Source organism: Micropterus salmoides, unplaced genomic scaffold (genome assembly GCF_014851395.1).
Source record: "Micropterus salmoides isolate LMB-PRFRI ecotype aquatic unplaced genomic scaffold, ASM1485139v1 Ms_hic_scaffold_23, whole genome shotgun sequence".
Classification (NCBI taxonomy): Eukaryota; Metazoa; Chordata; class Actinopteri; order Centrarchiformes; family Centrarchidae; genus Micropterus; species Micropterus salmoides.
The window spans coordinates 4,453,093-4,478,727 of NW_024041484.1; the positions used below are offsets into that span (position 1 = coordinate 4,453,093).

At 41.9% G+C, this 25,635-nt stretch overlaps 3 protein-coding genes across 5 annotated transcripts; 2 read left to right on the forward strand and 1 right to left on the reverse strand.

Annotated features, from left to right (window-relative positions):
* Window positions 1–39: 39 nt before the first annotated feature.
* dnajc2 (DnaJ (Hsp40) homolog, subfamily C, member 2) lies at window positions 40–9,833 on the forward strand. Its single transcript, XM_038738531.1, has 16 exons — window positions 40–248; window positions 1,395–1,585; window positions 5,270–5,345; window positions 5,435–5,533; window positions 5,618–5,840; window positions 5,960–6,025; window positions 6,154–6,245; window positions 6,457–6,578; window positions 7,093–7,242; window positions 7,372–7,460; window positions 7,652–7,721; window positions 7,875–8,056; window positions 8,686–8,786; window positions 9,058–9,168; window positions 9,263–9,423; window positions 9,668–9,833. Exons 1-16 carry the CDS (start codon window positions 194–196, stop codon window positions 9,734–9,736), a joined length of 1,857 nt encoding a protein of 618 aa, XP_038594459.1. The 5' UTR covers window positions 40–193; the 3' UTR covers window positions 9,737–9,833.
* On the reverse strand, window positions 9,752–16,329 carry pmpcb (peptidase, mitochondrial processing subunit beta). The gene is made up of 13 exons (XM_038738532.1): window positions 16,185–16,329; window positions 15,711–15,848; window positions 14,628–14,714; window positions 14,269–14,398; window positions 13,241–13,439; window positions 12,947–13,026; window positions 12,592–12,704; window positions 12,146–12,286; window positions 11,594–11,754; window positions 11,434–11,519; window positions 11,270–11,358; window positions 10,611–10,686; window positions 9,752–9,958 (listed from the first exon to the last, which is right to left on the reverse strand). The coding sequence occupies exons 1-13, from the start codon at window positions 16,266–16,268 to the stop codon at window positions 9,894–9,896; spliced, it is 1,449 nt and encodes a 482-aa protein (XP_038594460.1). The 5' UTR covers window positions 16,269–16,329; the 3' UTR covers window positions 9,752–9,893.
* Window positions 15,838–19,054, forward strand: phax (phosphorylated adaptor for RNA export). Of its 3 annotated transcripts, none has more exons than XM_038738536.1 (2): window positions 15,838–15,943; window positions 17,338–19,054. In XM_038738536.1, exon 2 carries the CDS (start codon window positions 17,345–17,347, stop codon window positions 18,578–18,580), a length of 1,236 nt encoding a protein of 411 aa, XP_038594464.1. In that variant the 5' UTR covers window positions 15,838–15,943; window positions 17,338–17,344; the 3' UTR covers window positions 18,581–19,054. The 3 variants fall into 3 exon arrangements, with proteins under 3 accessions (XP_038594464.1, XP_038594463.1, XP_038594462.1); XM_038738535.1 differs by lacking the exon at window positions 15,838–15,943 and adding an exon at window positions 16,968–17,070; XM_038738534.1 differs by lacking the exon at window positions 15,838–15,943 and adding an exon at window positions 16,979–17,137.
* Window positions 19,055–25,635: the final 6,581 nt, after the last annotated feature.

A 25,635-nucleotide genomic window follows, 5' to 3' on the forward strand; every position in this document is an offset into this window, starting at 1 on the left:
GAACAACAGTTAGGGACCATTAACATTACACGGAGTGGTTAACGGCGTGACAGCGGAGCTCGTTTTTGGATTGGCACTTGTAAATGGAGGCCCATGTGGTGTGTAACTGAGCGGGCCACAAACTTCAGCACTTTAGAAAGCTTTCACTTGATAATTTCAGCGCCTGAATGTTCGTGTAGCCCGTCTTTCTAAGATGCTGTTGGAAGCGCTGGACGGTGATGAAACGGTTTTCTATACAGCCGCTGCCGGTAAGCACTGAAAGAGGCCAGGTGAAGCTAAGCTACCAATGTTACATTTATGGGCTGTTGCTATACTTTCTTAGCATGCAGCTAAAAAGCAGACAAAAGCGACTAAGCTAAGATTATCAGCTAATCCAGGTGTCGAAAGAGTCACTAAATTCTTAATAATTCACGTTGTTTCTCAGTTCATTCCAACTGGCTTTTACTGTGTTGCATAATGGACCCGAGCTGCTGCCCACTCATGATTGCACTTGCTGCAGTGATTTATTAGAGCTCTTGGCATAAAGTTAGATGAACACTTGCTACTTGGCAGCTCTTGATATTTAACGCACTTTGACTTATTTGACATTTCATGACGTTTCCCGCATGTCAGACATTCATTACCGGGTTGTAACTCAGTGTCTGAGCACCTGTTGTATTTTCAGGCTGATCTCTGATGTGTCACCATTTTCACAAAAATAACTGTATGTTTATTTTCTTTTTAAAGCAAAGCCTTAAACCTTCACCACAAACTACAGGGAAACCTGCACCCCCTGTTACCTGAATGGGTGGCCTTTCATCCAGGTCGTTTAGGTGCAGTTAGCAGAGGACTGGCAATATAGAACCCAAATACATATTACTGTAGCCCAGTGGCATTTATTTATGGTGTTTTAAAGTCAAGAAAAAACCCAAAAACATGTTAATATAGCACCCCTCAACGCAAACCTCAAAGTGTGTTGCAAAGCACTTTTAGCATTATTATATGCCGTTGTGCCCCTTTTTTGGTCTGCCACAGCTGATAGTGGCAAACCTCAGCAAATCACATAGAAAATACAAACATATTCCATGTACAAAAAAAGCCTCATTCCCTTTTAATTTCTTCATGTTTTGCACAGAGCCCGGCTGATATATCTGCATGGTGGATCACTTATCAGAGATATATTAGTATCAGCATGATGGGCAATAAATAAACAGACACTGCAGTAGTTAAATGCCTAAAATAATATCAATACTGTGTGTGTGTGTGTGTGTGTGTGTGTGTGTATATATATGAGTTTTTGTTCAAAATTGTCAAATATTAATGACGTTATTATATTATCCTGTCTGGCTTCACATTGTTGCCCAAACTTGATGAGAAACGGCAGGTTTTCTCACCTCTCTGCCGACCGCTCTCAGCCTCTGTGCAGGTCCAGGTGGAGCCGGTGGGTCGATGGTTCGAGGCCTTTTGGAAGAGGAGGAACAGGAGTGCATCTGCCTCCTTCCAGGAGCTGGAGGAGGAAGAGGAGTCCTCAGAGGAGTCGGAGGATGAGGAGTTTCAGCTGGAGGAGTACCCGATGCTCCGAACACTTGACCCCAAAGACTGGAAGGTATCGGTTTTAAATCGGAATATTATGTCGGGCACAAAGAGAGAGAAGCTTCTGCCACCTTTTCAGAGCTGATGTTCTGGTTGTATTTCTCTTTCTTTCATTATTTAGTCTATAAAATGTCGGAAAATAGAGGAAATTGTCCATCACAGGTGGAAGCTTCAAACTGCTTGTTTTGTCTGAACAATAACCAAAACCAAACATATCCATCCATCAACCGCTTATCCTGCATACAGGGCCACTGGGGGCTGGAGCCAATCCCAGCTGACATCGGGCGAAAGGCGGGGTACATCCTGGACAGGTCTCCAGTCCATTGCAGGGCCACACATAGACAAACAACCACTCACACTCACATCTTTGAACAATTTTAGAGACACCAATTAACCTAGCCTGCATGTCTTTGGAACCCACGCGGACACGGGGAGAAAATGCAAATTGTACACAGAAAGGCCAGGGCAACTGGGGTTTGAACCCACGGCCTTCTTGCTGTGACAGTGCTAACCACTGTATCACCGCGCCGCCCCAAACATATCCAATTAACGACAAAATAAAAAAGCAATAAATTCTCACAATTGAGAAGTTTGATTCAGAGGATTGTCTTTATGGCTCAAAAAATTAGTTAAACTATTAGGGCTGCACAATTTGGAGAAAAGGTCACATTGCTATTATTGTGGACAATATTGTGACTTTTGATTTGATTATAATGGAACAAATGGTACTGTGAGTCTACTTTGCTTAATTATCAAGGAATATGCGAAATACTGACATTTAGAAATATATATTTCTCAAGTTGAACAAAGTTAAACAATATTTAGAACAATAGCTAGTAAAACAGAACAAGGGGAGCGTGTTGCTCTACAAAGGAGGCGGCTAGAAGCAGAAAATATGGGCACACAGGCTCAATGTACATCTGTCTACAGCAGAGTCTCTCTCCACAACCAGGAGGAGGAACTGTACATGAGTGGACAGTCCGCTCCAAAAGTATTGGAACAGTAAAGCAAATTCCTTTGTTTTTGTTGTTCACTGAAGATATTTGGGTTTAAGATCAAAAGATAAGTATTCATGATAAGCAGACAAGAGTTCAGAATTTGAGCTTTTATTTCGTGGTATTCACATCTAGATGTGTTAAACAACTCAGGACAAACCACCCTTTGTTTGAACCCACCCATTTTTCAAGTGAGCAAAACTATTGCTCACTAACTGACGATGTTTCTTGTTGCCCAGGTGTTGCCTTTTAGGTTGATTGTCCAAACATTAAATATCTCTGCATGACTAGTCTAAGTTTTCATCCCTGGTTCAAACCTATAAAGACTGCATTTCCTGTTAGAGGATAAACCAACATGAAGACCAGAGAGCTGTCTATGGGAGAAAAGCAAGCCACTGTCAAGCTGAGAAAAGAAGAAAAATCGACCAGAGCCATTGGACAAACATTGGGCAGAGCGAGCACAACAATTTGGAATGTCCTTAAAAAGAAAGAAACTACTGGTGTACTGAGCAACAGACGTCCAACAGGTCGGCCAAGGAAAACAACAGTAGTTGTGGCAGAAATATCATGAGAGCTGTGAAGAAAAGCCCCAAAATATCAGGAAGTGACATCAGCAACGACCTCCACAGTGCAGGGTGAAGGGATCACAATCCACTGCTGGAAGACTCAGAGAGCAGAAATATAGAGGCCACACCACAAGATGCAAACCACTCATCAGCAGGAAGAATCAGAAAGCCAGAATGAAATTTGCAAAGTACAGAGATGAGCTGCAAAAGTTCTGGAACACAATCTTATGGACTGATGAGACCAAGATTAATCTCTAGCAAAGTGACGGAAAGGCCAAAGTGTGGAGAAAGAAAGGAACTGCTTATGATCCGAAGCAAACAAGCTCATCTGTGAAGCCTGGTGGAGGTGATGTCATGGCTTGGGCTGCATGGCTGCTTCTGGAACAGGCTCATTAATATTTATTGATGATATAAGTGATGATGGTCACAGCAGAATGAATTCAGAAGTGGACAGAAACATTTTGTCTGCCAATTTATGGAATGCATTGAAACTAATGGGGAGGAAGTTTATCATGCAGCAGGACAATGAGCCAAAGCACACTGCCAACAAAACAAAGGACTTCATCAGGGGAAAAGTGGAAGGTTTTAGACTGGCCAAGTCAATCAGCTGACCTTAACCCAATAGAGCTGCATTTCACCACCTTAAGAGGAGACTGGAGGGAGAAACACCCCGAAACAAACAAGAAGTGAAAGAAGCTGCAGTAAAAGCCTGGAATAGCATCACAAATGAAGAACGCAACAGTTTGGTGATCAATGGGTCGCAGGCTTGAGGCAGTTATTGCAAGCAAGGGTTCTGCCACCAAATATTAAATGTTATTTACTGTAAGATTATTTGTTCCATTACTTTTGCTCACCTAAGAATGCTGTGGTCTAATACAAACGGTGATATGTCCTGAGTTATTTAACACATCTAGATACGGGCACACTGCTTATTAATAAATTTTGTCATTTCACGTAGGCTTATCTGTTTTTAGGGACACATGCGAGAGCCCAGTGTGGGCGGAGACAATGAGCAGACTGCAGCGCACACAGAGAGTGTTACACACCTTTTCTGTTTTATAAAATCGCACACTTTTTGCGGTTATGTAATTGCACCTGACGACATTGCGATTAAATTAATTGTGCAGCCCTATAACCTATTAAACAAATAACAAAACTGTTAATTATTTTTAATTCCGGCGACTAATGGATTCATTTATTATTTGTCTCAGCACTGGCAAAAGTAAGTTTAATCTGGCTTGATATTAAGCAGCCAAGTGGTGGGTGAAAAAGCCCTACTCATGCAATATTTGTGATGAATCAAATAAAAGCTCACGGTCTATTAAGAGTTGTTATAAAATGATATTGACAACCGAAAGAGTCAGCTCCCTACTCATTTCTGATACTAGTACAAATGGGGTGCTGCTTGTTTTGTTCTTAAACTGTTAAAAAGGTTTTTGTATGGATCTGATGCCCTCATGTGACGCTGAAATGGTTAATCAGTTGATTGACAAACGATTTTGATAATTGAGTAATTTTGTCATTTAAAAAAATAAAAAAATAAATAAAGAGGCAAACATTTACTTTCACATTTGCTCATTTGGCAGATGCTTTTATCCAAGGCGACTTACATTTGAGGAACAACATACAATCATTAACAGAGCATAAAACACAGCACGAGATCTACAACTGATAATACATATTATTAAGAGCTAATAGCACATATCACATCAGTGGGGTAAATACCTAGGGAAAGAAGTAAGAGTTAACAAAAAACTGCAATTAATACGAGATAATTGTAAGGGGATAGAAGAAGAAGAGCACAAGAAGTGCATGTTAGAGGTTAGGAGTTGGAGGTGTTCTAAGAGGAAGTGGTTCCAGCTCCTCAGATGTGAGGATTTACGGGTTTTCTTAGACTTATTAACGGAATGTCTTTGGACTGATGGTTGGACCAAACAAGGCATGACGGTGACACCCTGGGCTCTGAGAAACTCTGGTGGATACTTTTAAACCACACAAATTTAAGGAGTTGTAATGACAGAAACGCCTTATAAATAAATTTGAGTTGACTTGCAGTAACACCTCTAATTTAGTAGAATTAATTTCTCAAAATATAATCAATTAATGCCACACACCGACTCTTTCTCGTTACGTCAGAATCAAGATCACTATGCTGTCCTCGGGCTCGCACACCTGAGGTACAAAGCTACACAGAAGCAGATCAAAGCTGCCCGTGAGTATTCTTCTTCCTCTCTTAAGAATCATCTCTTCAGTTGGGTGAAAGAACTTCTTTCGGTCACATCCTCTGCTGTTTCTCAACAGACAAGCTGATTGTGTTGAAGCACCATCCTGACAAAAGGAAAGCTGCAGGGGAGCAGATTGTAGAGGGAGACAACGACTACTTCACCTGTATAACTAAAGGTACGTGACACTGCTGCTGATTGTTATCAGCACTAGGATTATTCCTGGAGGGTTATGAACTCACTGTCATTGTTTGAACCTCAGCTATAGAAATCCTGTCGGACCCCGTGAAGAGGAGAGCCTTCGACAGTGTAGATCCCACCTTTGACAACGCTGTGCCATCAAAGAGCGAAGGCAAAGAGAACTTTTTTGAGGTGTATGCTCCCGTTTTTGAGAGAAATGCGAGATGGTCGTCCAAGAAGCACGTGCCCAAACTTGGTACCATGGAGTCCTCTTTTGAAGAAGTGGATCATTTTTACTCTTTTTGGTAAGTGGAAGACTTTTTGTTCTTGTTGCTTCCTAGCAAGAAATGTTGATTTGATTAAAGAAATGTTGGCAAGCTGGAAAATAGTTTTTTTTAACTTGTATGTACGATTTCTGTTGAAGGTACAACTTTGATTCATGGCGGGAATTCTCATACTTGGATGAAGAGGAAAAGGAAAAAGCTGAGTGGTAAGCTGTGTGTGTGTGTGTGTGTGTGTGTGTGTGTGTGTCAGCAGTCCAATTTACTGAAACACGTTTCAGGTCCTGTGTTTTAACTTCAGCACCTGACTGACATTGTTTGAACGTTTTTCTTGCAGTCGAGATGAGAGGAGATGGATTGAAAAGCAGAATCGAGCTTCCAGAGCTCAGAGGAAGAAGGAGGAGATGAACAGAATACGAACACTAGTTGGTACAGTCCCAGAGCCAGCACACACTGCAAGATGAATGAAACAGATTTTGATGGGAAAAGTAAAATATCCTACAGCTACATTAGGGTATTAAATATTTTGTAAGAATCTGCTCTGTGGATGGAAACCGGTCTGTAAAAAGGTGCAGGGTCCAGGACTCCCAGGAAACCCCTGTTGCAAATGAGACTGATGAGTTGTTTTGCTTCTCTGCAGATACTGCCTACAGCTGTGACCCTAGAATAAAGAAATTCAAAGAAGAAGAAAAAGCAAGGAAGGAGTCTGAGAAGAAGGCTAAAGCTGACGCCAAGAAGAGAGAGCAAGAGGAGAAGGAGCGAGTAAGTCTCGTCTGCATTCATTCTAAATGTGTAACACCTGCCAGTGTTGCATGTTCCTTAACTTTGTCTGCACTGCGTAAATCAATAAGCATCATCCTCACCTTTCAGTCTGATGTGGAAACAGAATAAAAGCTGTTGTGAGATGTATTTCTTTATGAATATTGACTCTGGTAGGACTTGCTCTCAGGCAGTGAGTTTAGTTTCAGTCCTTTGCAGGTGAGCCAGAAATGTTTTTGACAATGCACTTCGTCCAGCTTGAGTCTGTTGGAATCCATTTCTAAATCTCTCCTAATTCAAAGGCTCTTAATGTGTTGATGTCATATGGTAGTTATTGTGATCATCGAACATGTCAGAGTGTGTGATGCGTTGTTAAAATAAAAAGTGGTCTTTAACAGACCTACCATTTACCGCTCACCAGCGGATGTCGAGCTTCAGACAGGTCAGGGTTTAGGTTTAGGTTTTGCTGACTTGCTTTTCAAACGTTCATCAGTGACTACTCTGTGTGTTTTAACAGGCCCGGCAGGCGGAGCTGGAGGCGGCCCGTTTGGTAAAGGAGAAGGAGGAAGAGGAAGCCAAGCAGGCAGCTCAGCAGGCCAAGAAGGAGAAAGAGATCCAGAAGAAGGCCATCAAGAAGGAGAGGCAGAAACTCAGGACTACCTGCAAGGTTCTTTCACTTGGAAGCACTCAAACCTCAAGTATTTCCCAAGAGTTGTAGAGACACTTGAGACTTGCATTAGTCATAGTGCTTTAGTTAACATTGTTTTCTGTCCCCACATCTTTCCTCACTCTGCAGAACTGGAATTACTTTGCTGACACTGAAGCTGACAGCGTGAAAATGATGGAGGAAGTGGAGAAGCTCTGTGACCGGCTGGAGCTGACAAGGTACAGTCAAGTACAAGGTCTTGACATGGGTGAATTTAATGCTGTCACACCTGATCCCCAAAGGGCATCTTAAACCTAAGATGACCCTAGTCCCATTGTCATTATATAAACTAAGATCATCCTAGCCTTACAATACTTTGAGGAAACCTTTGCCCCGAGGAGATGTGTAACACTGTTTTTTTTGTTTCCAGTCTGCAGTCTCTGAATGAAATCCTGGCCTCAGGCTCAAAAGAGGACAGTAAGGCAGCCGTGGAGAAGCAGGTGAAAGTGCACTTTCAATATATATATAATTTTTTTTTTTTTAGGCATTTCACATTGATTTGATAGCTGATAGGAGATCCACCACACGGGACCCCACACGTACCACTTTTCCTCACAAGTGTACAAACACGTTGTTGGTATGGCTCCGCTCAGGTGCAGGATGTGAACGCCCAGCTGCAGAGAGAGAGGGAGGCGGAGGTCCAAGCGAGGCAGGCAGCTCGCAGCACTGACCAGGCCAGCGGAGGAGGAGGGGCAGGGGGGAAGGGCTGGAACGAGGACGACCTCCAGCTCCTCATCAAAGCAGTAAACCTGTTCCCTGCTGGAACCAACGCCAGGTAGACACCCGCACCGTGTCCACACAGCTCCAGTTCTCTGTCTACACAGGATGTGTCAGGCACAGTTGTTGATTGTAGGTCGCCTGCGTTTTGGAAAATGTCTAAGTCCAGTGTTCACATCGCAGGAGCTGCACTTTTTTGATGCTCAATGTGTCACAACATACCATTATAAATGAATTTGGTGCAGACCCTGGCAAAAATCACATCCTTTTCTTTTTTTTAAAAACATTTTTCAGGGGAAATTAATTGCAAAAAATTACCAACACAACCAAAACGTTCCTTACAAAGTGTGTTCAGTCATAATCTTATTGGTAGCTGAAAAACTGCCGATGGCCAACAGAATTTCTTTCATTCATACTTACATTGTTGCCTTTTTTTGGCTCTCCAAAGCTTTTCTTTGACAAATTTGTCTTTAGCTCTGCTCAACACGCGCAGTTTGTCTAATTTGTTCATGTTACTTACAGAAAAGTTACAAAATATCAACCTCCTAATTCAAATACAGCCAAATTGTTGACATGTTTATACATATATATTTATCTATATATATACACAGTGTAAATCTAAAAATATAGCATCCCTGCGTTTGGAAGTTACTTATTAAAAGAAAGTAAAAATGTTCTTCTTTCCAGATGGGAAGTTATTGCCAACTATATGAACTTGCACTCCACCAGTGGCATGAAGAGGACAGCCAAAGACGTCATCAACAAAGCCAAGAATCTACAACGGCTAGGCAAGCTCACATACGACGAAAATGATTAACACGACCTGCCGCACACTACCTTCAGGGCCGCACAATTTAGCGTGGCTGCTTCCTTTCAGTTTAGTTTTGTATTAAATTACAGTCATGGTTCAAATGAACATACTTCTGCTTAATAATGCGAATTAAAAACTGTAGCTGCGCTGTTTGTATCCAGCTTGCATGTATGGAATGCAGAACACTGCAAGTTCAAAATTGTAATTACATGACAAATATTGTATCTTTCTTGCTGCCATCTCCACAGATCCACTGCAAAAAGATGAGATCAACAAAAAAGCCTTTGAGAAGTTCAGGAAGGAGCACGGCTCAGTGGCGCCCACCATAGACAACGCTGTGCCGTCAGAGAGATTTGATGGTGAGTGTGTCTGTGTAACTGGTATACACAACAGTTCCGGTGTAGGTAGGTCAGCGTTACAGGTCACATTGACTCGCTGTGCCTTGTCCCTCAGCCTCCGGTACTGATGGCAACGCTGCCGCCTGGACCACAGAGGAACAGAAACTTCTGGAACAAGCCCTGAAGACCTACCCAGTCAGCACACCAGAGCGGTGGGAAAAGATTGCCGCTGCCGTCCCAGGACGAAGCAAGAAAGACTGTATGAAGAGGTACAAGGTAAGTGCTGGTCGAGGCTGGATTCTGGGCATGTTGTGAATAAGCAGTATTTACCCACAGCTGCCAGTTTAGTAGGTACACCTAACTAAACTATTGCATTCTAATAAAGGAGGCTGTAGTTTGTTGTGATGTTGTACTGAGATGTTTCTAATAATTAGTCTAGCCCATTTCTATTCATCAGGATAGACTAAATATCATCCAGAACACTACAGGTATTCTAACGGTTTCCCTGTTTCTCTGACAGGAACTGGTGGAGATGGTGAAAGCCAAGAAGGCTGCACAGGAACAAGTCGCAACCAAGAGTAAAAAATGACAAGAACCATAAAGCTTAGTATCTGTGTTATTTTAACATTATTGTGTTGGTCTTTATTTTATAATAAAAATTAAAGATACTACAGACAAGACTTAAATACTGTGTTTGTTTATATGCTGTACAGTTGATATGTAATCTGGCCAGAGAGTAGGTCTGCTCAGGTTCTCATCCAGAACATTCCACTGCGGATCTGGTTGTAGTCTGGCAGCTGTTCAATTGGACCTGAAATGGGGGGAAAAATGGATTTAATGTAACTGAAACAGTATGCACTACTTTTAAAGGTAAACTGCAGTTTATTAGAACATGGCATTTATTTTTATAGGTCCCATAAAGTGTTGGGAACACTGTGATATGTGTACCTGCTCTAGCTGTGTGGCTTTCCTGTGAAAAGAGGGATTAATAGCAATATCACGGTTTAGATAATCTGGTAAAACCTGTCTGATCATGTTTCTTGCCACATTCCCACATCTCAGCAGTTACTTTGAGTACAATAACCAACAGAACTTGTGGCCGGAGATACTAAACTGAAACCCACGTTTAATTTTACTTCCATCCATTTAAAGCAACTGCAAAGAGTAGGGACCATACATATTTGAACATTATCATGATTATTTGAATTAACCTATGAAATATTAGTGTCCTCCTGAACAAATAAGTGGCTGCTGCTTCATGGGATATTTAGTTTCCTAGCCTAAAGGTTGGACTGAAGCAGGGCATCAGACACAAGGACATTTCCTCCACCCATAGAAAATGACTGACCTAAACTTCTGTGTCAAATTCAACTCCCAGGGATAGTCAGCCACTACATACAGTTTTTGGCAAGTCTTAATAATACCCGTTACTCTAAATCAATCTGCAACAAACATCAACGTACCAACTGCTGCGATGGCAGGAGCCTTGTTGTAGATGTATTTGGTACACACGTCCTTAATGGTGTCAGCATCGATAGCCTGCACAGGGGAACAACAAAAAACAATTCCTTCAGTGTATTTATCCTTCATACCCTTTATTCAGCTCCCACTAGCCTTAAAAATCTTTTGAAAGTTTATCAAGTGGAGCAAATGCCCAATAAAATTTCCTACTATAACATTTCTCATTGAATCAGAATGTTGGCACGGAGCGTAAACCGGTGCAAGACGTTTTACACAGCCAACCCATGACATATCAGCTATGGAGAGAAAAGCAGGGTGAATTTATCAGGAAGGGTGCTTACTTTCTCATTACTGATTGTCTTATTGGAGGAGTTGTGTGTTGTAATTTAGGAAGAAGGTTATCAATACAGAACATTTCCCAAAAGTTCAAGTTCCATGTCATTGCGTTTTTAAGGCCTGAGATGTTTTGGCAAACGTATCCGCATTAATTCATTAATATTTAGCAATTGTCTGGACTTCCTCTGTCTGAGGACCAGATCAGGAGTTTAATATAAGGCTTTGATGATGTATCATTTGGAAAACTTAACATGTCGCAGTCAACTGAAAGCCTTTAAATTAAATGTACATTATCGACGGACGTGATCTGACCGTGTTCACTCACATCAATTCTGGCCTCCAGCTCATGCAGAGGGATCCTGCGACTGTAGCACAGCATCTGTCTGCCGATGTCCTCGCAGATAGGGGTGGATCCTAGCCAAAGCAAACAGGCCGGCGTCAGTAAAAAGCACTACATCATCAGTGCGGCCTGATGTTACGCAGACTTACCATCGAGATGCAGGAGCATGTTGGTCTTGAGCAGATTTTTGGCCCGTACCACCTCACTCTCTGTCACACTCGTGCAAAGAGACATCCTGTCCGGGAGCAAACATGTATGGTTAAACGTACCATTTCTACAGTACGACTGATGTGTCCTGAGTGTACTCACCATTCCATCTGAGTGAAGTGCATCATGTCTTTGATGGTGCCGGGCTCACACACCATGTAGAGCCCCCACAGGCCTGTGTCTGTGTAGCAGGTGTTGAAGGACTGGAAGCTGTGGCACAGGTTCCCCTGAGAGGCCATCTGAGCCAGTTTACTAGACAGGTTCTGGTTCACCAAGGATACAGGACTGGTTACAAGATGAAAGCATGACCCTGTGCTGCGTGTGGCACTTCATTACCACACACAGACTCTTTCTGTCTGTTAACAAATACACTGTTAGAAGTTTTGTGTTTGCTTTTGTGTGGCAGGTTTCACAGTGAAGCGTGACAGAAACCAAACAGCAGGAGTGTGAAATAGTTCATGAGCTAAACCAGAAGAAACCAACTTGAAAGGATTCCACACCATAATACAGACAGGCTATGGATCAAAATGATAAATCTACCAAGAAAATGCAACAACATATCAAATAAAGTGCAGAGCAGCTGGACTGATTAACATTGGAGTTGAGTCACTTTGCTTCCACTCAACTTGACTTTGAGGTTTCGTCAGGACTCACCACGCCACCAAACGAGCGGTCCCAGTTTCCAATAAGCGTGTTTGCCACCATGAGGGGGATGGTGTCGGGGTGCGACCATCCAACTGCTTCCACTGCGATGGCAATATGAGCCAGAGGCATCTTGTCGTCACGCACACGGATCTGAAGCGACAGCGGAACACATTCACTTTCATTTTTCCTCCTATTTTAAGATACATTTTCTTTGACGTTAACAGCTTCTATTAAGGTTCTTTTTTGTATTTTGATATGTGACAATGATAATAAACATTACATTTTATTAAGAATTTCAGATCCACAGATGGCAGCAACCCTGCGGCTTCATTTTCTGTCATCCCCCCCACCAAATAATAATAAGGATGATTTACATAACAAAATTAAGTATGTAAAACAAACAAGGGAACTAAAACACAATAAGAATGAGAGATGGCTTAAGACTTCTCCATTACCTCGCTGCCTGTGAAGTGGCATGGAGGAAGTGCCGGGGCGTCACCTTGATATCTGCCAGGGAGTTTTCCAAAATGATACTTGGCCAAATCGATAAGCTCATCATGTGAAACTCCTAATATAAATAAATAAATAAATAACTAAATAAAACCACATCACAGAATGTCAGAACAACCTCAAAGTCATATTATACTGGTGTGGATTCATAAAAACACTTTGGTTCATGCAGAATCAACAGGAACGTCCGCTTACTTTAATCAGTCTATTAAAAAAGAAAATTCTCCATTAGCCTACTTCTTATTGTTAAACATATCAACCTACATAAACCAAACAAGTGAGGAGACAAACAGCTCTGACCTCCAGCAGCAGCCAGCACGATTCTGGGGCCTTTGTAGTGAGTAGTGATGTACTCCACCAGGTCTCCTCTGTTGATCGTCCTGCAATGAAATACAACTTACTGACAGCCTGAAGGTAAGGTGTACAAGGCAACATTTCTAAAGCAAGTCTGATACAGCAGAGCCATGTGAGACCAGAACATCGACCACATTGTGATCAGGTGTTTGCCAGACAGCTACCCGTTTGTGTCACCTACAGGGATTCAAATGTCACCAGCAAGTGTCCTTAGCATTTAAAATTAATGTTTGGCCTCACTTGATGTTCTCGGTGGGGCCCAGGATGGTCCGGCCCAGCGCTGTGGACTGGTACGCTGTAGCATGCAGGTAATCAAAGACCACTTCCTGCAGATTGGTCTCTACTTCCTGCATCTCTCTGAGGATCACCCCTCGCTCCCTCTCGATCTCTGCCTCACCCAGCGTGCTGTTCTGAATGATGTCAGCCAGGATCTCCACAGCTTGGGAGAAAGAAAACGGTGAAAATTTTATTTTGTTAACTGGAACTACTCATATCATAAATCAGTCTGATATTCTGTGCGTCATTTCAATGTGCTCTTTTCTGATGTGCTATAATTTACTTTTATTTACTTCATTTCCTTCTGCTTTACCAACTCATAAACAGTCAAAGATATCTTGCAGACGTCCTCCTTACTGACGGCATAACATTTCTTGCGGCTGCATTGCAATCTGGTCATTTTAGGGAACTCTCAGTAGAAATTGGTCTCTCTGCCTCATCTATTATTGATTGCTCAGTGTATGATTGTACATTAGGAAGAAACGCCTAAAATTTGAATCACGGTTCTGCTTATTGGCTCCTAAAAAAGATATCCCTTTATTAGTGCGAAGAAAGGCTACATATCTGCAGGGATGTGGCTTTCTGCTAGGACCTGTCTACTGTATGTCATGTTCCAACACAACAGCGTGATTTGTTTAGAGCATGCATGGCTAACGTCATTACAACCAGTGGCAAAGTTGGACCTCAAACACTCACTGTGAGTGAGTGAGTCACTCAAAAGTGCGGCTTTTGAGCATTTGTGAGACCGCAAAGCTAAGTGTAATGCATGTGGGAAGCTAATTAACTATAAGTCAGGGTGCGCATCGATGAAAATCTGTATATGTTGACTCCAGAAAAAAGCTCTTACTCTGATTACATAATCTGATATGCAATTCCCTGCAAAGCAATCCAATGTATCTTCCTTTCTTTATCACCAACTTCATCATCCTCATGGCAACATACCAGTGTAACCTCACTGCAACATTCAGCTCTTCTGCCCCGCTGTACTGTACCTCGTGGAAGATCTTTGGAGAAAGCTTTGGCGTAATACACAGTTTGCTCTCGGGACGTGTAGGCGTTCAGGTGAGCCCCCATGTTCTCAATCTCCAACTCCAGATCTAGCTGGGAGCGCTTCCTGGTGCCCTGTCACACACACAGGTGAACAACCCTGGGATATGTTTTGCATTACTGAAGATAAGACATATAGCATATTATTTATTTATATATATTCCACTGTCTATTTTTCTAGCTTGCCTACATTAAACCGTCTTTATATTTGTTGCATATGTCCAAATAAGAATTATTGCAATACACACCACTTACTCCAGCTAGCACAAGTATAGTATAAAAAAATGCTGCACTATCACCTTACCTTAAATGCCATATGTTCCAGGAAATGTGCTGTGCCATTATTTCTCTCATTCTCATAGCGACTGCCTGCGTCTATCCAGAGGCCCACCTGGAAGCAGTGAGCAATGAACATTCACTGATTAATATCCAATCATACACTCTGAAGCTACTGTACCACAACTTTTGTACTGACAGAGCTAAACTCTTTATTGGGCATTGGGATGAACCCTTGAAATCTGCTCTCTCCATTTAGAAAGGATCTCAATGCACATCCCCACCTCTGTAGATCCACGCTTTGCTGCTTGCTCCGTTGATTTTTTTTTTTTGCTTTAATTTCTTCCCTGCATGTTCAGTGAGTTCGATAAAGTTGGAAATATTCACAGATTCGAACTACCGGGATCAATAACTTGTAAGCAAAATGTGTTTAAAACACAAACAACGCCTCTTTACTATCATAGTTAAGTAGACAACAAGCTACAAGTACATGTTCACCTAAATGAGTCGTCCTACGAGCGGCACAAATAACATTGGTCTCTACCATAAACTTTATATTAAAAGGTCTCTACGTGCAGCCGGCTGTGAGACGAGTGCGCAGGGACCATCTACAAATTGCAACGCCGAAAACACATACTGCAGAAATATTCAATAACTTCCCACTTATACAATGAAGTGCCCCCAAATCACCTTACACATTCATGATATACTGCTGGTTATACTACAACACTTAGTTTCGGGAAAAAAGGCTTTTGCATACCTAATATTAGGTAGGCCTATTTTTAATATTCAATAACTACACTGTTATAAGCTGTAGTGTCTCCAATATCACCCCAGGCATCAGTGATCTCATGTTGATGATACTACAACACTTAGTTTGGAGAAATATTGTTTTGCATAATTTTGGAGAATTTTAATATTCAATAAAATTCAATAACTTCACTGTTATAAGTTGTACTGTCTCCAAATTCACCTCACACATCACTGATCTCCTGCTTGTGATACTACAACACTTATCATTTTGTTACTGAAATGAACTGTTCAGTGTGCTGCACACAGTGAAACAAAGCAGCTGACTTTTCTATTTTAACTGGTTGAACTTTTAACTTACTGTGCAGGTGGTGAGCCCGGAGTCCTCAGACGACACCCGGAGTCCGTTTTCTAAAGTGGTCACCTTGGTTTCAGGGACATTTAGAGCCACCTGGTGAGCAGCCTGAGTAGCCAAGAGTCTGCGTGGTCCAGGTGCGAGCTGCAGGAGGAGGACGGACATGAAGCAACAGCCAGTCATGATGACACTACAAACCTAACACAGTGACGTCAACTGTTACCAGATACCTGTCAGCGGTAATAAATTTAACTATATCGTCAATTGTTTTATTGTATTACACAGGCCAAACGTCAAATGTTTCTTTAAGAATTAAGCTTGAAATAGCCGAGCATGTCGCAGCTAACGATTAGCTAACTTTGACTATAACTGTTAGCAAACATTGAGTCTGACAGGCCACGCCGAGAGCTTTTCCTCCGTTAGACTGTAACGCTGTAAAAGTGTTACACCAAAGCATGACTGTAAACACATTTTTCTTACCCTGCTTAAAGAATTTGTTTTCAGTAAATGTCTTTGTAGGAGATATCTCCCGGCAGATGTTAAGCGCTGCATGGACGCCGCCATATTGTTTGTCTGTCACAAAACGCTATGGCCATTTTCATTGACGCAATCAGTATGCAACATCCGCCGGGGATTACATGATTTTATTTATAAGAATAAAAACCTGAATGTTTTTTTGAAACTATTAAAAAAGCATTATATATAAAATTAGTCCTTTAAAAGTCAAAATATGAATAAAAGTTATAATGGCAAAAGTTATTGGATGAATTAATGGAAACTAAGTATATATTATTCAGCGCACTTTGATCATTTCCTTCTATTTTCACAACTGTGTATGGTCATAAAAACGCTGCTATACAATATGTTTCCATTAACTTCAAATATGACGATATAAAAAAGCCTTTAACCTTCTACTAATACTGTGGTATTGAGAAATTACTACATGGTCTTACAAAATCCAGCGACAATAAAAAAATATTTAATTTGATTTATTGATATTATTATTAATGTTATTGTTAATATTATTATTGTTTTATATTTAAAACAAAAGAGCAAGTGTGCAGTCAAATGTTATTCATTTCTATAATGAGATTAAATTAATAGTTAATTAGCAGTCTAAGTCTAAGATGTATTTAGATCTGTTTTGATTTTAATTTGTATTAATTTGCTATTAGGTTAGGTTTGCTCAGTATGAAGACGGTGATTTCAATGCCTGTTCCTCTTTTTTTTTTTTTCTTCCTTGGTCACGTTTATTTTGAAAGCGTGACAGTTGGAAGGCGGAAGTGTGGCTTTAGCCTAGCGCGAATTTTCTTCAGAGGGTCTTAAGTTTGCTTCTTGATTGCCAAGCTCATCATCACATTACACCGTGAGTGGCAGAGCCAAGCAAGGCTAAAATACAGTTTCACGCAGAACAGGGTCAGCTGATGATTCAGGTATTTGAAAGCATTTGTCTTTTAACGCAGAGTTGTCTGATTCTCTGCCCGGTCTGATATTATCGCGTTAACTTCTGCCGCTATTCTAGCTGTGGGTTTAAGTTAGCATTAACGTAGCTATTGTCGCTAATAGTGGCCTTAAGTTTAGCTGATGCATTGAAACAGCAGTCAACAGCCATTGTCTTTGGTGTGGCTTCCAGACAAGAAATGGCGGATAGCGGAGATCTAATGGACGGTGATCTGGAAGATGGAGAGATCTCCAGCTCCAGCTCGGAGACTGAGATGGGAACCGCAGCAGCAGTACAAGCTCGACCCCAGGCTCATCCAGCTTTTAGCGGCCAGTCCTTCCACAACAGAGCCGCTGCACAGCCCTCTACCGCCGCCTACCGCAACGCTGGTAGGACGGTGGAGTCCAGCGACAGTGACCCGGACTCGTCGGACGAGGAGGCGGCTGTTTGGCGCCGTAAGCGCCAAAAAGTAATGAACGCTCCCCAGCCGCCTGCCTGCGCTACACGGGCAGGGCCGACCCGCATGTCCGCCCCCGGCGCGCCGGGAGGCCGCAAGGTGAACAACATTTGGGGCTCTGTGGTCCAGGAGCAGTGCCAGGATGCCATAGCTGCAGAGCTGGGCGTATTTGGCATGGAAGGTGAAGTGAGCATGTCCAGCAGAAATGTGGAGACTTATAACTTTGTCCTGGCCCGTAAGATAATGGAGAAGGAGAGGGAGCTGGAGAAGCAGTCAAAGGATGAAGGAGAAGTGAGCATGCTGGACGACCAGCTGGAGAAGTACATGAGGGACAGGGACTCAGAGCAGAGGGCAGGAGGTGATGCAAAGAGGAAGAGGTCAGCTAAAGAGAGACTGGGCCCAAGGGCTGAAATGGACATCAAGGGCCGGTATGAGATCACAGAAGACGACCCAGAGGAAAAGGTGGCGGATGAGATAGCATACAGGCTGCAAGAGCCTAAAAAAGACCTGATAGAGCGCGTTGTTCAAGCCATTGGGAGGAAAAAGGCCATAGAACTGCTCGGAGAGACTGCCACACTGGAGGAAGCCGGCGGTGTGTACACCCTGGACGGCAGCAGGCGACGGACGCCTGGTGGGGTGTACCTCAACCTGCTGAAGAACACTCCGAGCATCACCAAGGCCCAGATCCGGCAGGTGTTCTTCGAGGAACACCACAAAGAGTACAAGAGCAAGAAGGCGGCCCAGAAGAGGAGGCGACACATGGTGGCCAAGAAGATGAAGCAGGCCATTGGCACACTGAACCTGCAGGAGCACGACGACGTCTCCAGGGAGACTTTCGCCAGTGACACCAATGAGGCCTTGGAGTCATTGGAGGAGGCTCCGGAAGAGGAAGAGGAAGAGGAGGGTCAGGAGGAATCTGCTGTGGGCATTGAGGAGACACCGGTGGTCTACAACTCCGCTGACCTGGAGGTCTTCTAAGAGCTGCGCGCTGTGATGACATTTTAGATTCAAATGAAAACGAAACACTTAAAGCACTGTAAAAGTAGACTACTGTCTCTACTGAGTGCAAAATCACACCTGAGTGTTTTTTTTTTCTCCTTTTTTTTTTTTTTTGTTTTGACCTTTAGCAATAAAAGGAGCACTTATGTTAACAAAAATGTGGGTTTTGTTTGGCACAGCATGTATTTGTAGATTTCAGCACATGTAAACACAGTAAGAATTAACTGCAAGTTAGCTTGATTTGTGCTACAAATGTTTCTCAAATTCCAAAAGTGTGAATTACGTAAGATTTTGCAGCATATTGGTGTAAAAGTGAACACTCATTGATTTTCAGTTATGGTAACTTTCTTTGTTATAATTTTCAGTCTGAGATAATGAGGTCTTGATTTATTAAATGCATCTGTATGACGGTATCTGGAATATAAATAAAAGTGACTCAGGTAATTTACTTAAGAATGTAGTTGGTTTTTAACTGGACTTTTTCAATACTACTAACATGTAAGGCTAATTGAATGCATTAAAAAAAAAAAAGATTCAGTCCTTGATATCCAGGTATTTTCAGCAGGCCAGGATGGTTGAGAATCACAGAGAATCAGATTTGTTTTGCCAGAAAAGCAGAAAACCTCAATACATAGGTACAGTAGTTTGGACAGCTGTTGTAGTACAGATGTTTGTCCACTACATGGCAGACACACACTATTTCCCACAAGGACAAAATGACCCACAAGGACCCTTTATGTATTTGTATGTCTATCTATCTAGACACAGAGAGAGAGTAAGATAAAGGTTTCCCATACATTATGTAAGGTGACAAACAATATATACAAAAGTGTACTGTAATACAAAATAACATCCAATTAATAAACTTGAATAAGAAATACAAAAACAGTAGTTAAAATGCATGCACAGATTGGGATGAGGTAATGGAATAAAGTGTATAGACAGCAGCACGTGCAGTTATATTGCATTTGAAAGAATGCTATCCATTCTGACTTATCTAAAAATAGATAGCAGCGTAATATAGCATCGGTGGTAGCAGATAGTGTTCTGGTAATGCAGGAGATGGAAGACACGGTGTCTCGGTTACTCTGTATAATCCGCACACCAAAGACAGGCCCTGTGAACACTGTTGAGTGTGTAACTGTGTAACTGGGACGTGTAGTCTGGAAAGAGAAGTTACAGTTGAATTTATTTAATTTTTCAGTGCAGTGAGCACCAGAAATAACATTCCATCCAACGTCATTGCATTAGAGTAGATGCAAAAATTGGAAAATGAAACCAAAAACAACCCATATAATGATAATATGAAAGTTATACAGAGATACTGCCTGAGGTAAGTAAGGATTTATATATTTAAATCAACCCTTGAACAGATATCATCCCTGTTTTGAACCAATCCTCATTCACTGCTCAAACACACCTGCGTTTATTAAATCTTATCAATTCCTAATGGAGTTTTTGGACCACAGTCACACTAGTCGACATACACTAATAATCCCATCTTTTATGGATGGATTTGTTCTTGTATTTACCACACACAACAAGTGGGTGGCAGCCAAGGTCTGATTATGGTGATGGCGAGAGGATGAACAGTGGCTGAGGGATGGAGATATGGGATGAACGTTTTGTCCTTGAGGACATTCTGAAACATATGTCCAGTGTTCAGTGTTTCATTTGCTCTAAACCAACTTAAAACTACAGTGGGTTATAGTTGGAATTAAATAATTGGAAGGGCACCTATTGAACATTGTCTATCTTACTGTGTGGGAAACTATACGGGTCATTATTATCAAACATTGTAGTAAATTGTTAGGAATTTATAGACCCGTAAAATAAATTGTTTCTGAATAATAAATTAACTGCCGTTATTTAAAGCTGCATCAACTGATTTCTGGCCACTTGTGGGCAGAGGAACAAGCTGAAAACACATGAACTTCTACGGTTGTTAAAGCTAATGTGTTACCCAGCAGTCGCCTCTTTACAGAATACATTGAGCAACATTATTAAAAACCAAAAGACTGAGCTAAAACAGGGGAACTGCAGAGACAGGTGTTCCGTCATTACGAGATACACCTTTCTATTTACCCATACTGAAGAAATCCTTTGTCAACATAAAACATATTGATTAGTGCAACTTTAATGTCCCATGTACATCAGGAACAGCAAACTGGCATACAGTTTACCATCCATTCATCCATTCTTACTTGAACTGACCTCAGTAAATAAAATCCCCCCCCCCAAAGCAGCTGTATCTAAATCAAAGTAAAAGTATACAGTCGCCCCACACAGCTCCGGGGGAGAATGAAAGCCTTTAATGGTGGCGGTAGATTTGTCAGCTGAAGCGCCTTGGAAATGATCATTATCTCTGCTCATGGCTGCCACATGAAAGGCCCAGCGCTGTGGCAGAAACACGTTTGATAATCCCACCACTTATGGCTGTTTTCGTATTTGCTGGCGGATATGTCTTCTCTGATAAGCCGTCAGTGTGTACATCGTGATTCCATGCAGCAATTAGGCAAGCTTATTAAGGTTAGCACAAGGTGCGGGGATCAGTTTCCATGCAATTGAGTTTTACTGTCACCTTCTTCCGCTCATGTGCAGGGTTTATTGCATTCGTTAGCGCTGAAGAAGACGGGAGTTCCCTGTTCATATGATGGCAAACAGACATGTGTTGTTTGCTTTAATGGTAAAGGCGATCAAAGCAGGATTATCAAAGAAATGTGTGAGTTACAGGAGGTGACCGATGCTCTGCCTTGTCTTATTCATGTGGAATTGTTGCATGCAGTCTCTGGTCTCAGGACCTCTGTATCTGTCACCTGGCAACGAACTTGTTGCCTGGATACAACACGCTTTTTCTTATTTTCATTGGATCAAACAGGACCAGGGTTTAAAGACTTGTATCTTTGGACAGGGGCTGAGTTGCTGCATGATGTCAGCATTCAGAAAGGTTGTCAACAAGTATTTCTCCAGAAAAGAAAAGAAAATGTTTTTTTTTTTTTGTAGTGTGTGCAGATTAGCATTATTTTGACAGACGCCGCATCTCCTTGAGCATCCACTGTTTTGAGATCTGTCCACAGTCATCGAGCTGTGTCATTGATGAACGGCTCACCGCCTGGTATGTCACAAATCAGGAAATCCGAGGAAGCTGTGTTTTTTCCCTCTAATGATCACACAAGCAGAAGTAAAATGCAATCTAAGTTTATCGGCTCACCCCTGCTGACCCATCAGCTCTAATCTTGGAGATGTTGACAGAGAGGCACGAACGCCACCATTGCAATTAGATCCACACTCCGGAAGAGAGAGGTGCAGTTTTCAGTGTGTCTTTCTCTTATAGTAATGTGTTTTCTCAACTACTGCAAGTGGCCAGAAGAACGGCAGTAAAGGTGAGTTAGATAACATCATCAGAGGACTATTGAGAACGGGCGGTGACTCATCACTTTCACCCAAACAAAGGTGACCCAGCTGGGAGGAAAAAAGAGACGATGGATCACGTTTATGTCAGCTCTGGGGATGATATCACTTTAGTCCAAAGACTTTGTCATGCCCCTCTTATTGTTATTGAGGAACATTTTGCACACAGCTTATGCACAACTTAACTTCTTATCAAGGTCTTTCAATTGCAATGTTAGCTCAAGTGCTGGTTGTTGGTGCTTCCCATTGTAAATGGTAACAGAGACCAAAGGAAGCAGAATGTACCCAGGTCTTTAAGACCTGACCCAAATTATCCCAACTGGTAATGCCATTAGGAGTGGGTTCCAAAAGCTGGTTCCATTTAGGATCCAGTGGAGGAGAGAGAACACACAGTAGTACAATGCAAGTTCCACACAGAGATGTAAAATAACAGCAATGACAATGTTAACAACAAAACTATCAACAAAAGTAGCAGTAGTATTAATAAGCAATAATCATGATATTAATTATAATGGGACTAATAATAATAATTTTAGCATTGTGGAGCAGGAACAGTAGTTTGCTTTCCAGACACCACAGCTCCAGAGTCAGAAACACCTGCAGAAAGCAACAGTAGGAGAGAAGAGAAAGCACAAAACTACAGGAGAGGAAAGAAGTTGAGTTAATAATGCATTAATAGGAAAAGCATGCATACAGATGGAGAGGGAGAGGAAGAGAGAGGGCTTCACAACGGGAAGTCCCCCAGCAGTCTAGGGATGGTTCAGGACTCACCTGAGCCAGCCCTAACTATAAGCTTTATCAAAGAGGAGAGCGGTATTAAATGTGCAGATGGTGTCTGGCTCCTGAACCCACACTAGAACCTGGTTCTAGAGGAGCTTGATGAACGCTCTGGCTCCCATTCTACTTCTGGAGACTCTAGGAACCACAAGTAACTCGGCACTCTGGGAGGGCAGTGCTCTGGTGGGGTAATAAGGGACCATCAGCTTTTAAAGATAATATGGTCCCTGACCATTGAGGGTTTTTGTAGGTGAGCAGAATGATTTTAAATTCTATTCTGGATTTTACAGGGAGCCAGTGCAGAGAAACTAAGACAGGAGAAATATGATCTTTTTTCCTGGTTCTTGTCAGTAGGCTACATGTGCCGCAGCATTCTGGATCAGCTGGAGATAATTTCCAACATGGTTTGAAAGCATGTCGTATTAACTAGTTTTGTTCAAGCATCAACTCACATATGTTTAGGAGGTACTCCATTCATGCACTCAAATCTCAGACAAGTGGAACTTTGATCTCAAAATAGTTAGCCGTTATCTTCTGGGGCCCTGAAATATCTAGATAAAATCATTGCACTTTATTGGTTGAGATATTTCAGTTTGGACAATAGTGTTGGACCAGAGATGGGGACTCGAGACTCAGACTCGAGTCCGACTTAAGTCGCACACACAGTGACTTCGGACTCAACATGAGACTCGTCCTCAAAAGACTTCTGACTTGACCCGGACTCGAGGTGCGGGACTCGTGAACAATGTTTTTTTTTTCGGAAAGTTCTGATGAGCTTGCTGTTATTCCCTCCCTCCGTTACCTACTGTATAACCTGCCTACGTAACACGTAGTATCAGCTACGTGTGGCCACAGGTAGAGAACAACAAACGGCGGCAAACTTTGGCTTTAAAACTTCGCACAACAAAACCCAAACAAAGAAGCACTGAACACAAAATAGGTCAGTAACCTGAGGTTAGTGAACATGTTTAGTTCAGCATTGGCCATCTAACGTGAGCTTTCTTCTTGCTTCAGCTACGACCTACGAAGGTTAACTCCGTCATTAAGCTGTCATTAATTGCATTGTACATTACATGGTTGTGCTCTGTAAGTGAAAAACAGGTTACAGTTACAGAATTCCTTATAGCCATGCAGTTTTATAAGCAGCTGCATTGAACGCAGCAGGTGATACAACATTCATTACAACCACGAGTGACTTGAGACTTGACTTGGACTCTTGCTCAGAGACTTGTGAGCATCTCTGTGTTGGAATGACAAACAAACCTTTGTGTCATTGCACGTTCTTATAGATGCAAGACAAATGAAACCTTCTTTTTTAAATAGTCCTATTAAGCATTGTAGTGATGCAGCAGCCCAAAGGAGGTGACAGTCTAACGAAGCATGAAATTGATCATAGGGCCAGAAATAAGAGGAAGAGAAAAACATTAATGTAAAACGGACAGTTTCTGACAATAACAGCACTTAATAAAAGAACTGAAATAATGATAAATCCTTCAAATAATAGTAACGTGTATAGTGCATCTCTTCTTTTTCAGACATGAAATAATGCAGTTTGTCGGTATGGCAGAATTGTGTGGCACTGCTGTCAGGAAAAAATAATGGCTATCAGTAAAACAAAAGAGTACAAAAGTATAAAAATGTCAGCATACAGTATCAAGCATTTGTTGAGCTACCAATCTTAGACCTGCAATAATCAATACTTTTCTATTAACAACGGGTCAATGACTGTGTAAGACAATTATGTCCAGAGTCTGACGTGCCCGCCAGTTCTACAGTGTGTTTAATAGAAACAACATTTTTTGTAGCACTTTGACCTCACATGACCCTCATTACTGCTCTCATTGCTGGTTACGTGATGAATTAAAGATAACTCTCCAGTGGAAGTTGTTTTGACAAAATCTAAATATAAACATGACAAATATGAGTTTACTGTTGTTATGGCCCTTGCCGTTAGCCAGATATCTATTGTGTATATAAAGTAATATATTCTTGGTTTGCCTCGCTGTGGATTAGACTGTCATCTCCACCTCTGCCTCCAATCAGGTCTCGTCCTCCTCCTCTCGTCCATCCCAAGCCTAGTCCGCCAATCCAGAGTCCGTTTTCTCCAGGCACAGAAATAATGAGTTGTCTGGAACAGACAGCCGGGGCGGTGATTTAACCTGAGTAGTCCATAATGTGCTTCTTTGTTCTTCTAAACTAGTTTGCTCTATAGAGGTAGAGTATGTGTTTAATCGTTACACATCATCTGCAGCCATTTCGGCTTGCCTTTTTTTGCTTGCCTCAGTTGATTTGTTTATAAACTTTTACATTTATTCATTTAGCTGACGCTTTTATCCAAAGCGACTTACTATTGCTATATTAGAGGAATCACACGCCTCTGGAGCAACTAGGGGTTAAGTGTCTTGTTCAGGGACACATTGGTGGATGTGTCACAATGGGGAATTGAACCCAGGTCTCTCACACCGAAGGTATATGTCATATCCACTGCCCCATCGGCTTTATGTCGCTCCCCTTACTCCTAGACCTCTCTGAGTCCTAACAGTGTGTCTTGTTGTATTTTGGACAGGCATATGATAATGAGTGAGGTTTTTTTTCTTACAGAAATGAGAAACAGCTTGTGTGGCTGGTTGCTTAGGTACAGCTGAACATGAAGCTTAACATGAAGTAGCCACAGTAAACAAAATGAATAGAAGACGAGAAGAACCTAATGGGTTTATGTACATTGCGTCTGCAGTTGGCCATGGAGTAGGGGGATGTGTTTTGGTTGATGTTGACTGAGCAGGAAAGAGAGAGTCTTCGAGTAGTGTAAGCATAAAGCAGACGTTTAAAGGTGAAGTGATGGTTTC